Source organism: Ostrea edulis, chromosome 2 (assembly GCF_947568905.1).
Source record: "Ostrea edulis chromosome 2, xbOstEdul1.1, whole genome shotgun sequence".
NCBI classification, from domain to species: domain Eukaryota; kingdom Metazoa; phylum Mollusca; class Bivalvia; order Ostreida; family Ostreidae; genus Ostrea; species Ostrea edulis.
Window position 1 is genome coordinate 56,187,894 of NC_079165.1, and position 15,547 is coordinate 56,203,440.

General features: G+C 34.5%; 1 protein-coding gene across 1 annotated transcript in view; it reads left to right on the forward strand.

Moving 5' to 3' along the window:
- Positions 1–8,895: 8,895 nt before the first annotated feature.
- LOC125679215 (papilin-like) overlaps positions 8,896–15,547 on the forward strand; it is a 58,584-nt gene continuing 51,932 nt past the window's right edge. The window contains exons 1-2 of the mRNA XM_056154514.1: positions 8,896–8,912; positions 11,660–11,755. Of these exons, the coding sequence (XP_056010489.1) occupies positions 11,698–11,755 (58 nt within the window). The 5' untranslated portion in view covers positions 8,896–8,912; positions 11,660–11,697. The remainder of the gene's footprint in view (positions 8,913–11,659; positions 11,756–15,547) is intronic.

Consider the following 15,547-nt stretch of genomic DNA (forward strand, 5'->3'; position numbering starts at 1 on the left):
GAAACAAGTGACGTCAAACCCTACTTGCTTATTCCACCACACTGTCACAGCAGGTGAGACCTTAGACTCCATTTTCTGATGATGTCCAAACTTTGCTCAACTTTTTCTAGTACATTTGTAGAACTGAAAACGGCTTTCATCTGTAAATATCACATTGTCGAAATCATCGTTTTGAAGTTTGATGCACCAGGCTTCTCATTTCCGTTTATGGTCTTCATGCAGTCAGAATTGCTTCAAACCAAAGTATGACTCATAGTCATTTAGACACTAAAACTGAACTTCTCTGCACACATTCACTCATGATTTGCTGTGATGACCACTAAGATGCGAAACAGCAATATGTGCAGTGGCCAGTCCATCTACGGTCATCAAAATTTTCTACCATCCACATTCTGGACACGGTATCTCTAAATTCCATTCGCAAAATATCCTCAGCTTATCATACACAGTAGATCTCGGGGTGTTTGTTATTTCACACAATTTCTGTGCTGATGTCATTCGACTTTCATATAAATTTGGGAGACATTTTTCTGTTGTCAATTTCTCACATCTCTACTATACAGAAATATGTTGTCTGCTGAATGCGTTATGACATGACATCACATGATGACAAGGGGAATCACGCCAAAATATGTAGTATTCATGTTTTCAGCTTCTAGTATTCATAATGTTTTTAGCTTCTAAATTCCTGTGGGAATCTGGGTTAGAATAGGTCCTCAGTACCCCTTGTTTGTCGTAAGAGGCGACTTAATGGGATTGTCCTCTCTGTAATGTATGACTGTACATTTATGAGAATAAAGCATTGATTGATTGATTGAGACTGCAAAAACTGAGGTCCCGTGTCACAGCAGGTGTTGCACAATAGAGATTGATCCCTCCTTGCGCAAAGGCCATTAAACACCAAGCAAGTTTGGCAATAGTGATATCTCCATGTGAGTGAAAGATGCAACCCTTCACCGGCAATAGTGATATATCCATGTGAGTGAAAGATTCTCGGGAGGGATGTTCAACAATATACAACCAACTAATCAGCCTCTAAAATTAGAAAATTATTCATTTTCAAAAATCAACAAATTCTAAATTAGAAAAATAGGGATTTTTTGGGCATAATTCTCTCTTTTTATATATATATATAAGATAAGATAAGATAAGTTTTATATATATATATATATATCAGTATATACATGTATATTGTGGAATCATTAGATTTAGTAGGAGCTCAATTTAGATGGAGATGACCCACAAATTTCAAACCACAACAAAATACACAATATATATAATGTTTTAAGATATGGATACCATATACATGATATTACATCCCAATGGAACTGTACAATCTACACCATCTATGAAATTGGCCCCCACAAATTTAAATGATTCCTCACTAAATAAACCTGTAATTATTATTAGTACATCATTTCTCTTTTCTATTTAAATTATTTATAGCAATGGTATATATGATGGTGTTACATCACAGAATATTGCAGGACTGGAATTCTTTTCTTCTTAAGGAGGTATGCTACACCAGAGAAATTTGATGTAGATGAAAAGTGTAGGATATGTACAAAAATATTTTGAATTTGAAAATTTTCACTTTATTTTGTCAAAAAATACAGTTTTAGTAGAAGATAATCTGAAAAAAATTTAAAACCCCTGCTGGACTCGAACCTGCAACCTACAGTTCAGCAGTCGGTATTCTAACCTACTGAGCTACTCGGCTAGGTATTTAAATGGAAAAGGAAAAGTCAAATATTGCTGATATCGATTTTGTCATCCATGTTTTTAAAGGAAGTCAGCCATTATGACGATGTAGAGTACTACCTTAAGAGGAAAAGAGAAAAGTATAAGGTAAGAAAGACAACTCTCCTTGCATTTCCTGGTGGACAGGTGTTTACTGCATGTAGTGGAGTAAAGGAGGTTTTTTTTCATTATGTTTTTCAATATTTGAAACTGATCAATGAAGCTTCCCTTCTCTGTCCTTTGGACATAAATTAAATTCACCATTTCATTCAGCATGCTGTCTATTCTCATTATAATTATCAACACAACATTAACTACAATACTACGTGTAGAGGAAGCATTATGGGGGAAACGAATACATATGATTTGTAAATATGGTGTATACAAAAGAAAATGGACAATATCTGTGTTGTTGTGCCAACATATGAAAATTAAACTAGATGCATTTATGCAGTTTTATTACATCACCACTTTTTCTCCAAGTTTTAACTACCATATGGGGATGGAGATGTGTTAAATGTAGTGGGGAAGGAGATTTGTAGACTTGCTCAAGTCTCTATGTTGTTTTTATTACTTTATCATTTCGTTCAAATTTTTTTGTGTTCCAGAAGTCTAAATATCTGCTCTCTACCATACTTAATGTCACCAAACATGTTTGGCATTATCAAAAGTATTAAAGAGAGCACTGATTATTAAACATAGAGACTTGAGCAAGTCTAGGAGATTTGATGCAGCACTGAAATCAGATAGGTAGGCATTTTTTGTTAATATCAAGAAATGAGTAGTGTTTATAACAATATCAATTGCATTGCAGTACTTGATAATACCTATATATACCATAGAGTACAATTTTCATATAATCGTGTCAGAAATCTTGAAAATAACTCGTTGAAACAAAAAATGCCAACATACCTGATTCCTGCCACATGTTAGATTGGACTACATATTCTCTCAATGTGATAATTACTGGTTTGTCTTCATTGATCATCAACCAAATAAATTTGTCCTAGCTTATTTGTTAAATCTTCTTGGGCTTTGATATATCATGAAAAAAAAAAAAAAATCAATATAAAATGGGCCATCAGCAAGGAATGTAAGTCATGTATATTTAAAGATAAATCAGAAGTTACACGGATTATAATTGAATATTCTATATTTTAGATTGCTTTATCTAAAATCTAATTATGAATACTTCAAATATTTTGTACTAAACGAAACTTTCTGAATTTCAATTACTGAGGGATTTTAGCTCATCTGAGCTGAAAGCTCAGGTGAGTTTTTCTGATCACCCATAGTCCATTCATGGCCCCTAGGGTAGGATGGGGCCACAATAGGGGATCAAAGTTTTACATGAGAGTATATAGGAAAAATCTTTAAAAATCTTCTTCTCAAGAACCACTGGGCCAGAGAAGTTGACATTTACATGAAAGTGTCCTGATATAGAGGAAATCCAAGTTTGTTAAATTCATGGCCTTCAGGGGTAGAGTGGGGCCACAATAGGGGATCAAAGTCTTACATGTGAGTATAAAGGGAAGATCTTTTAAAAATCTTCTCAAGAACCACTGGTTGATATTTACATGAAAGCTTTCTGATATAGAGAAGATTCAAGTTTGTAAAATTCATGGCCCCTGGGGATAGAGTTGGGCCACAATAGGGAATCAAAGTTATACCATCGAATATATAGAGAAAATCTTTTTAAAATCTTCTTGTGGGCCAGAAAAGTTCAAATTTATATGAAAGCTTTCTGACATAGTGCAGATTCAAGTTTGTTCAAATCATGGCCTCTTCGAGTTGGGTGGGGCCACAATAGGGGATCAAAGTTTTACATGTGAATATATGGGGAAAATCTTCTCATCATTGCAAATATTTCTTGTTGCGAACCAGTCCTTTGATATTTTTTGTATGTTTGAAGATAATGTCAGTCACGAAAAACAGTCACCGCAAACCAGTTCATCACTGGGAAATCGCAAAATGAAGCCGACGTGAATAAAAGTTGGTTTACAGAATATAGGGAATAAAAATCTTCTCAAGAACCACTGGGCCAGAAAAGTTCAAACTCATATCAAAGCTTCCTGACCTTGTGTAGATTCAAGTTTGTTCAAATCACATACACTGGGGGTAGGTTGGGAATGCAATAGGGGTTTTACATGTGAATATATAGGGAAAATCATTAAAAATCTTCTCAAAAACCATTGGGTCAGAAAAGTTCAAATTTACATGAAAGCTTCCTGACATAGAGTAGATCCAAGGTTGTGCAATTCATGGCCCTGGGGGTAGGATGTGGCCACAATGGGGAATCAAAGTGTTATATGCTGATGTATGGGGAAATACTTTAAAAATATCTCATGAACTATTTAAGCTAGGGGTTTTATATTTTGTATACACATTTTTTACAGTAAGACCTTTTATGTGATGAAATGGTGTGTGATCTTGTGACCTTGACCCAGAGGTTTATCTATTTTTAACAATTATCTGACATATACAATATGTCCTGAAATATTTAAGGTAATCTTTCATATCTTGTGTATATAATTCTTATGGCAATCATGATCTTTGACCTTGGGACCTTGAACTCGGAGTTTGACCCACCTTTGAGAAAAGATAACCTATTAAATATATTCGGAACTATTTTAGGTGGGGCTTTCATATTTTGAATTAGATTCTTTATGACAAGACCTTTTACACAAAGATGTTTCAGCTTTTGACCTTGGAGTTTGACCTACTTTTTAAAAAAAAGAAATCCCTGATCTATTCAATATGTCCTGAACTATTTAAGATAGGGCTTTCATATTTTGTATATAAGTTCTTCATGGCAAGACCTTATTATCTTTTTAAGCTTGATCTTGTGACTTGACCTGGAAGTTTGACCTATTTTTGATAATAAAAACTCTTACCTATTTAATATCTTCTGAACTATTTAAGATAGAGCTTTGATATTCTGTATATAGGTTTCTTATGGCTAGGTCTTCATATCATACCATGACCAATGACCTTGTGACCTTGATCTTGTCCACAACAACAAGGTCATGTTAGTCACATTGGTGTTGAGGCATCTGTGTTATGTGAATTCATTTTCAGTTATGCTGTGATCCTGTGGGGTTAGATTGGGCCACAATATGGGGTCAAAATTTTTTATGGAATAAAGTTTGATAAAAAAAAATCTTTCAAAAATCACAACAGCTGAACAATGGCAGGGCCAAGGTGACTCAGGTGAGCAATGTGGCCTATGGACCTCTTGTTTTTGTTTAGATTGAATCACCTAATTACTCCCTGTTACATGTAATGCTATTATTTACTGGATAGATATTCTTCAGAGTTTAAGGACAATAAATTGTGTTTTCATAACAACCTAAAATCAGTCTCTGTAACTCTCAATTGTTGCATATTTTGGCATGTGATTCAGGCATCAGTAGTCTATCAAAAATGCACAGGTTGTTAATATTTGATTGCATTGTCTTTAAATGTAACCACTTTTTGAGAAATGAATGGATGCTCAATGCAATGGGATGACTGAAAGCAGGTGTGTCACAATTTGCAGTTGCAAGAGATTTCAATGCTGCACAAAGCACCATATCTCACCTTTGGTGAACAAACAGCATGGTTCAACAAATGATCATCATAGAACAGTTAGACCTTGCGTGATGTCAGCAGCACAGGATTGCTTCATCTGATTGCTTGTTTTCATCAACAATTCACGACAGTGTCATCTACAGCATTTCCCATTCCTGGGATTTGCAGAATATCAGATCAGACTGTTCGCAATGCAATCGACTACAGGATGCTGGGATTATAGCACACAGACCTGTTTGTGTCATTGTTCTGACTCCTCAACATTGACTGAATGGACCTCAATGGTTTCAGGCTCATAGAGTATAGCCATGATGACGCTGGGGGGACAGTTTGATAAAGCGATTAATCTCGACTTTTACTGCAGAGGCCTGATGGAAGACTCAGAGTGTATAGACGCCAAAATTAATGTTTTGCACAAAACTGCATCCAGGAGGCTGAGCAGTTAGGAAGGGGTAGTGTTGTGATGTGGGCAGCTATGTCCTATACAGGCAGGACAGCATTGGTTCACATACAGGGTACTTTGTTGGCTCAATGGTGTATTGATGAAGTCATACAGCCAAACATGGTTCCAGTAATGCAGCAGAGGAGTATTCCAATATGACAACGCCAGGCCACATGCTGCTCGTCTAACGTGCTCTGCAAAGACACAATATCCAGGTTCTTCCTGCAGATTTGAACCCTATCGAACATGCATGGGACGAACTGATAGGCTCATCCACCTAAGTTAACTACAGCCTCAAACTCGGCAACAACTGACCCAAGCTATGCAGTTAGAGTGGAACAACATCCCTAGCCAGTTTTTAGCTCAACTGAGGTGAAAGCTCAAGTGAACTTTTCTGATAGGCTGTTGTCCATCGTCTATCTGTCTATAAACTTTTTACATTTTTGACTTCTTCTCCAGAACCACTAGGCCAATACCAACCAAACTTGGCCAAAAGCATCTTTGGGTGAAGGGCTTTCAAGTTTGTTCAAATGAAGAGTCGTGCCCCTTCAAAGGGGAGATAATCACAAAACTGCAAAAATAGGGTGGGGTCATTTAAAAATCTTCTCAAGAACAACTGGGCCAGAAGAGCTGAAATTTACATGAAAGCTTCCTGACAGTGCAGATTCAAGTTTTTTAAAATCATGGCCCCTGGGGGTAGGGTGGGCCACAATAAGGGATAAAAGTTTTACATACAAATATATAGAGAAAATCTTCTCAAGAACCATTAGGCCAGAGAAGTTTATATTTACATGAAAGCCTCATGACATAGTGCAGATTCAAGTTTGTAGAAATCATGGTCTCCGGAAGAGGCTTTTTGTTTAGAGACATATTTGCGTCCATGGCAAGGCATTGTCAGGTGTCATTGGTTCCCATGGGGGACACACTAGATATTAAACTTGGATGACCTTGAAATGTTAATAACTTTAACTGTCATTAGTGGTTGTGATACTTTGATTATTAACCCAGCATTTTTGTGTTATCAATAAATCAATTAAGTATTTTTTTAGACATATTTTTTGTACTTTCCGTCTCTGTCCGTCCGTCTGTCTGTCACAAAATCTTGTGAACGCTTCTCCCCCTATATGGGTTATTGGATAGACTTGAAACTTTGTACAATGCTTCATTGTCATTTGTAGATGTGCATATTGTCGGGACAGGAGGATCCAACTATTTTCCTAAAAGTTATAGTGAATCTGAGGGGTGGAGGGTGTAAAATAGTTTGTAAACACTTCTCCACCTATGTGGTTATGGGAGTTCATAATGTCTATGTTCCTATTCATGCTTTCTCCTCCATACCATGCAGTACATTAAAGGGAGGAGATTTTTCATTTGGAACACTTCTAATTTCGGGAGCTGAGAAGACATTAGTTTTTCATAAAAACAATCTCTAGTTGTACAGATTGAATTCTGGAGGATGACCTTAACACAGAATAGAACTCAAGGCTGATGATATGAATGAAGAATTATTTGATGTGACAATAAAAACATCTTTATCTGCAGATGATCCTTGACATGTTTTGAATATTGAAATTTTTAAAAATGCAAAAAGCAATACAATTGAAATTACAAGGGGACCACAAGCAGAATATCACGTAAATAATTAGTCATTGTACACACTGGTGGTATGTTTGGTAGAATTAATTTATTGGCATATGGACCAAGCTGGATAGCTCAGTTGTTAAAGCACCTACCTGTAACTAGTAATTTAAGAATCGGTTTCAGCCATGGATTTCTTTTGCGCATGCAGAACTTTTCTAGTACACTTATCATGTAAAGATATTCAATATTCATGATATACAATGCACATTTTGATTTACACATCCAATATATAAATTGAGCCAATTACTTTGTTACTCATATAGGGACTTTTGTTTCATTTGTTACATGTGCATAACAAACCATTATCTTTTTTACAGTGACAGAAAATCAAGTAACGTAGAGCTGTCATAGAGTTGTACAATGTCCAGGAGGCGATTGTATGTTGTCGTGTATACAGGTATGTCCATATGGTCCCTTAATTCCTGCCTCAAGGACATCATGCTGAGATTTTTCAGATAAATACAAATAAGGGGTTCAAGATTTTGTTAATTTTGCTTTGGTGACAGTCACTGGGTTTATACTGATGCATAAACAGTTTGTTGTGTGTATTCCTGTTTCCACAAAATAGCTCTCTCTCTCTCTCAATCTCTCTCTCTCTCTCTCAATCTCTCTCTCTCTCTCTCAATCTCTCTCTCTCTCTCTCTCTCTCTCTCTCTCTCTCTCTCTCTCTCTGAGGTTAAGGGAGTAACATATAAGACTGGAGATGTACTTATTTTTGAATTGGACTTTATTTACCACATGTACGATACTTTATTTCTGATTTGAGCAATGCATTAAACACAGTTATATATGAACATTATGGCATTGTGTTTGTTTATTAATTTCGATCTTTTTCTTTTCAGTCCTGCCTGAAGGAGGACATATTCATCTCAAAATAATGTCCCACCCTGCTAAGATGCAAAATAGCATCCCACCCTGCTAAGATGCAAAATAGTGTCCCACTCTGCAAAAACGGAACTTATATGTAATAACCAAACACAAAATTGATTTTCACTCATTTGAAATTCCATACATAAGTTGTAGTTTTCATTCAACTTCTCAGACTATTGGACTTTTCTGAAATAGAATTATGAATGATTGCAACTATTAGAATATTCATTACAAAGAGAAGACAATGAACCCAGATGTTTATGAACATTCATTACAAAGGCCATAGGTATGTTAATTTCATCTTGGAAATTATTTCAATTGAATTTCATCTGCACATTATAATGTAAGATTTTGACTTAGCCAGTTGATAATTCATAAAATATTTCATAATTTAATGACGAACTGCTAAGAGTCAGAATTTCCTTTTTCATGTCATCTAGAAAAGATATGGAAATCAGTCATGCATAGCTGCTGAAGATTTACTGTCCAGTGTCCTACATAATGGTCACAGGTAAATGAACTGGCCATAACCAGTAGCATCGAAGACCTGTCCTGTTTACTTGTGAGTTGTTTATGTGTTTACTGCAATCCTCCTGTGTATTTATTCACATACAAAGGTGAATTTTTGGTATTCTTTATTATTTGACAGGTAAGTGTACATTTTAATTCTTGTGATATTAATTATGAAAATAGATAATGTAATTCTCGAGGTAACGGTATTATAAGAAAGATCATTGATAGTTACTTTAATGATCTGCTTGTTGATTAGTCATGCTGTTATTTAAAGGACTAGTGAAGGCTTGAGATAAACAAGTAGTTACAGTTTTGTCAATTTACAAAGTCACTGAAGTATATTTATGTATGTTTTTTAGTATTTCATTGAAAATGTATTTTGTATTATGCTTAATATCATATATATTTTGTGGCTGGTGGTATATTCACCTAACTATCAAACCTCGGGAATGATTTCAGTAAAATCGATAACTATATATACGCAAAAGCTTGGATCTCGGAATCAGGTTTCATATCTTCAATGTCTGATCAGGTATTTCTGTTATGGAAGAAAAATATTGACTTCATTGTTTATAATAATCACATTAATATATGTAATTTTGTCATTCTGACCTAAAATATTTATGATAATTCTCAGTCATCAGGTAGAGATGTGAAAAAAATCAAGCACACATGAAGATAGCCCGCACCATGATATGTAGATTATGACTAGTTTTTATTTATTTATGCATCTGTAATCTGTAGACAGAATGGTGAAACAAATGAATCTCTTTTAACTTAATATTCTATTCAAATTAGTTAGTGTGGTCGTAATAGTACAGTTGGAGGTTTTTATGTAGATATATAGGTATCAATGTATTTCTGATATAAAAACTTGGTGGAAAAAGAAGAAATAGGACAATTCAGAGTAGGGTACGTGCTTTTGCAGACCCCAAACTTCATCTGTTGTCAATAAATATTAACATAATAGAGATTCAAAAAATATGTTATTGATGTGTTCAACTTGCATGAAGATTGATTTATATAGTCTTCTTGAGATTTTATGTAAATCATCTTTCCTTAAAAAAGAAGAATGAATTGTGGTTAAAAATAAAACCAATCAAATTTAGTCTCCTGTGCAGAGAAAGCTAAAATATAGTTGTAAGAGAAAGCCCTACAAACAGATACATTTTCAGAGTTCGCAATAGATGAAACTGTTTTTTAAATGATTCATTATACATGCTGAAGTAATTTGTCAATTTGATGTCATCATTTGATAAGCCAGGGACACTTGTTCAGAAGATTTACAAATTGTGTTACACAACAAGTAGAAAAAGAATGAGTGTGTGATTATTTTCTATATATGATGCTAATCTTGCACGTATAGTGCCCAAGGTGACAAAATAGATGGTATTCATTTTTATCCAAGCCAAGATCTAATTTTTGAATTCTTTGGAGCTGCAGGCAGGATTTGTTACGGATATACTGTTGACCATTGTGAATTATTCGTTATTGATTGGGATAGCTGAGTATAACTTCTCTTTAGGTAAATTCAGATTATCTCTGTAAGTATTGGTAATTCCTTTAATTTTCAACATCTGAGATATTTTCCCCAATGTGCTCTACAAAAATTCATTTTAATTTACAAGGCATTGTTTCTAACTCCCATCCATCTCTAAGTATCATGGTCCGTACAGGTGGAATGTTGGAATGAATTTACAGAAATACAAATTGTATTGCCAACTAAATTGTTTCAATCATTATTCTCCCTCAATTTACAGTGACATGAAGAGCTGAATTGTAGCACTGAATGGGGAAAGAATAAAGAGGGGGGAAATAACATGTTTTAAAGAGGAATAACAAATCATCACAGTTTTCAACTGAAAGTACCCTATTCATGCAAAAAAATGAATCTTTATCCCTTTACAATTGCCCACCTTTCAGGTCAGCTCCGTGGTGTTAAGCTGATAATATACTGATGTGTTGAAGTCCCACAGAGGTTTTCAGATTATTTTTTTCTTTATGAATTTTGCAATTTCTTTGCTTTATGAGACAAAATTTTAAATTTCTCACACTATAAAGTTGTTAAACATATCCAATTATAATATTTTATTCATGACAACTTTGATAATTTAGGCTATACCTCATTAATGATTTCCATATTTTATTTTAAGGGTTTGATTGTAATCAACCTATAGGTGCTGGAAATACAAACTTATGTAATGATGTCCTGCAGACAATGACTAGGTCAAGTCAAATTGAATTCACAGCTGTCACCATTACACTAACTGTCAGCATAGTATATTTGTTTGTCTGCTGAAGATTTAATAGAACAAGGATGGGACGGGGGTGTGGGGGGGGGGCATATTTTTTTGTCCACTTGTTTGTCTTTCCACAGTTTAACATTACCAGTAATCATAAAATTTAAACCTGACAAAATAGAGACTTCATAGTTGGGTGAAGTGAAAGGTCGAAAGAGAAATCTTGTTGCAGATTGAGATGATATGTGAAGGTCAAAAGACAATCGAAGAGATTTATGGATGGTGTTAAAGTATGGTTATTATTAAACAGTGTCTCATACTAAATGCCTTGTATTCCAAGGAGTAGTGTTCATCATTCAGTTAAGTAGCCTTCATAATACTAATAGATCTGTTACATTTTCATTGATGGAAATGTGATGGAATCGAGTATATGCTAGTCCCTTCTACATGTGATGAGGGTTAGGGTTAAGGTTTGTTCTGGGTGGCTTATATGCTAGTCCCTTCTACATGTGATGAGGGTTAGGGTTAAGGTTAGTTCTGGGTGGCTTATATGTTGGCACAATATTTATGGGGACTGGCATACGAGAAGTGCTCTAAATGTTGTACTCGAGAAATTATTGGTAATAAGATCTTTTAATTCCAGATACACAGAAATCAGATACGTACTCTCTACTGAGAACCATGTGGAGAGGTGTGGTATTGTGGAGTGTTTTTGTTGGCTCAATTTCCTTGGTACATGGTAAGCAGACAGCCAGCTCAGCTGAAGGCTTGTAGTGATCTTTTCTGATAAAATTTCTTTATTGTCAGTAGTGATGTTCCAATCATCGATTATAATCGAAAACCAGTCGATTGTTGACAAATTCTAAGCGCTCGATTATGAAAATTTTATTCCAATTAATCAGTTTATAGATTTTCTTTTCTTAACGATTGTAGTTTTTGAAAAATATTCCTGCAGTGTCCTATCTATTAACTTAAAAGCTTTGTTTATTGTAACGGCGGCGCACATGAAAGCAAAAGTATCCATACCCGGGAAATAAAGCATGCATGGTCAGATAGACGTACTTTCATTCAGGCATATAAACGAAGGACCATCCATCATAGAGAATCTTGATACGAGCAAAGCCATGTGTGAATTACGTAGATAAAACAGCATTCAAAAGGCCCCTGTAACTCTGTACATGCATATCGTGTTTTCAATTTGAAACAATAGATCTGATTTGGGTTTTTTAATAAAATGAATTTCTTTCCTTATTTGTCTTTGCTGAACGTTAATTATATTCTAATTAGGCTGGATCATCGTCAGTTAATGAAATGTAACCTCGATCTACGGGAATATAACTTAAGCAAATGATATCCGTTTTTGGCACATAAACTCTTCTAAAAATCTTATTGACTTTTAAACATGTTCTTAAAGGATATTAAGATATTAAAAGAATAATAAATATGCACAGAACATATTCATTTACACTTTTTCAGCAATAGAAACAACAAATATAAACATAGAGAATATTTATTTACACTTTTTCAGTAGTTTTAAAAATGACTGTATTATAGAATTTCTCTATGTCCAATTATAATCAATAATTAGTTACAGTAAACCAATCATCAATTATGAAATTCTCACCGATTCCCATTGCTAGTTAAATGACTGTATTATAGAATTTCTCTGTCCGATTATAATCGAGAATTAGTTAGTTACAGTAAACCAATCATCGATTATGAAATTCTCACCGATTCCCATCACTAGTTAAATGACTATTATAGAATTTCTCTGTCTGATTATAATCGAGAATTAGTTAGTTACAGTAAACCAATCATCAATTATGAAATTCTCACCGATTCCCATGACTGTATTATAGAATTTCTCTATGTCCAATTATAATCAATAGATAGTTAGTTACAGTAAACCAATCATTGATTATGAAATTCTCACCGATTCCCATCACTAGTTAAATAACTGTATTATAGAATTTCTCTGTCTGATTATAAACGATAATTAGTTAGTTACAATAAACCAATCATCGATTATGAAATTCTCACATATCCCCATCATTAGTTATCAGTGTCTGTCATTTTTCTGTCGTCTGTATCTTTTCACATTTTCAACTTGTTCTCGAGAATCACAAAGCCAGTTTTAAACAAACTTATGAGAAAGCATAATTTCTTCAAATGAAGGACAGTGCCTGCTTCCAAGGGGAGATAATTAAGAAAAAAGACAGTACGGTTAGTTGTTTAAAAAATCTTCTGAAGAGCCACTTCACCAGAAAGACCGAAACATTGTATGAAAGCTTTCTGATATCATGAGGATTTAAGTTTGTTCAAACCATGAACTTTTCAGTTTTGGGTCATGGTGGGGCCACCGTTTTACTCAGGAATATTTTTTTAAAAAAGATTTCGACATCCTCTCAAGAACTGCAAAGTTGCAAATCGTCAAATTGAAATGCAAGTTTCTCATGTAGTGTAGATTCAAGTTCATTCACTCCAGGGGCCAGGATGGGATCCCAGTAGGGGTTCAAAGTTTAACATAGGAGTATAATAATATTCTTTGAAAATCCTTTTTTAAAACTACAAGGATACAGCATATTATATTTACATTTTTCAATGCACTTCCTTATATGACAATACTAATGAAATTGACATTCAATTTCGTATAACATGAAGTTGGTCATGTGATCAGTCTTTCTCGCGTATGAATACAATCAACGCTCCAAAAGTCAGGTACCTTCACTTGGCTTCTTGCTTATGCAATGCAGTGGTTAGAGGCCCTCCCCCCTTTTTGCCACAAATTTTAAAAAATAGAAACAGTGCAAGTAAAAGTCCAGATTGGCACCCAAAATGGCTGAGTATTTTGGCTAATACCCTACTTTCATATGACACCCCCCCCCCCTCCTTCCTTTCGGAAATCCAGGACCTGCCACTACAATGACTGCATAACAGTAACAAAATTTTTAAAAAGAACACATTAGAATATTTATACAGAGTTTATTTTGAAAACAGACAAGAATTTCATCAATCAATAAAACAGAATCATTAAACATACCGTTCAGTTTTGAATATTGTCTGCAACTAGGCCTAAAACTGCAACTTCTGCAAGTGTCGAATTCATACAATGACTTTGATATTGGAAGTGAAGAAATGGAGGCAGAGTACTTTATGATGATTATTTCCAGGCAATAGCCATCACAGCCATGACTCAGCATGAGCGAGGATGGTTTTGAGACTTGAAAAATTATGTCCATTTCAGTGCAACCCTGCACTGCGAGTCTTCATTAAAATCCAACAACAGAAATCTCTAAAGTGAACAAAAACTATCTGTCAGTTCGTATTTATTTTCTTCTACCCTGGAGGTGAAAATATAGCAGCCTACCTGCACTTCTTTAAATCTGTCCTACATGGCTACAACCATGGGTCCTAACATTGAACATGCCGTTGTTAAATGTTCCCTGTCGAAACTTGCAAAAACCTGACTCAGAGATTAATGTTAACTTGATCCATCTATCCTCCATCAATTCTCTCAGATCCTCTGAATTTCTGTCATAATCTGTGTTCAGCAATGGCGTTTTCAACTTCAAGAAGGACAACGGCAATGCCATGGTTTCTCCACTGATTGCGACCAAATCACATCACGGATGTAGTTTACTCCACTCTTCTTATCTTCAATTCAGTTAACTTTATCCTATAAATTACCTTTATTTTACACCTGTTTTGTCTTTTTTAACCTTCTAAATTAAATATCAATATCTTATATTCTCTTAGATATTGTTCCTGATTATTTATGTGATATAAATCTAACAAATTCTATTTTGTGTTGTCCGATCATTATTTTGGTCATCTTCTATAGACTTATAAGTATGGAAGCTCGTTAAGTACACAAATCAAAATAGAAATATAAAATATCATTTTTGAGTGTTATTGGGATATGACATGAAGTTGGTACGTGATCAAATCCTATAATGCCCTATGTTATTGGGATATGACATGAAGTTGGTACGTGATCAAATCTACTACATTTGTATAACGCCCTATGGGCATTATAGGATTTGATCACGTGACCAGCTTCATGTCATATCCCAATAACACTAAAAAATGATATCTTATTTCTTAAAAACTAATATGCAAGAATCCTCCTTCAAAATGCATTTAAAATTGTCCTCACCATCACCCCTGGTTTCAGGATGGAACCACAATACATGTAATAGATTGAATTTTTACATAGGAATGTATTACATGTATTACTAAATGAGAATTCTTTTATATTAACTTTACATGTTTTACCCTTGTTATTTTTAAAATAAAATTTTGATAATTACATGTAATATTTTGACTGATGATGGAAGGCATAAGATTTTCTAGGAAATAGGATGCTCTCAGTGAACATATTCTGTACTTGTACTTTTTGTGAGAAATGATAATGAAGTTAAAAATTTGTATTATATTATTGGTCCATACTTGGTACATGTACATGTATTTAATATTCTCAGAATTTCCACTTGACTCAAACTAAGAAGTACTGCTGTGTTGCACATACATG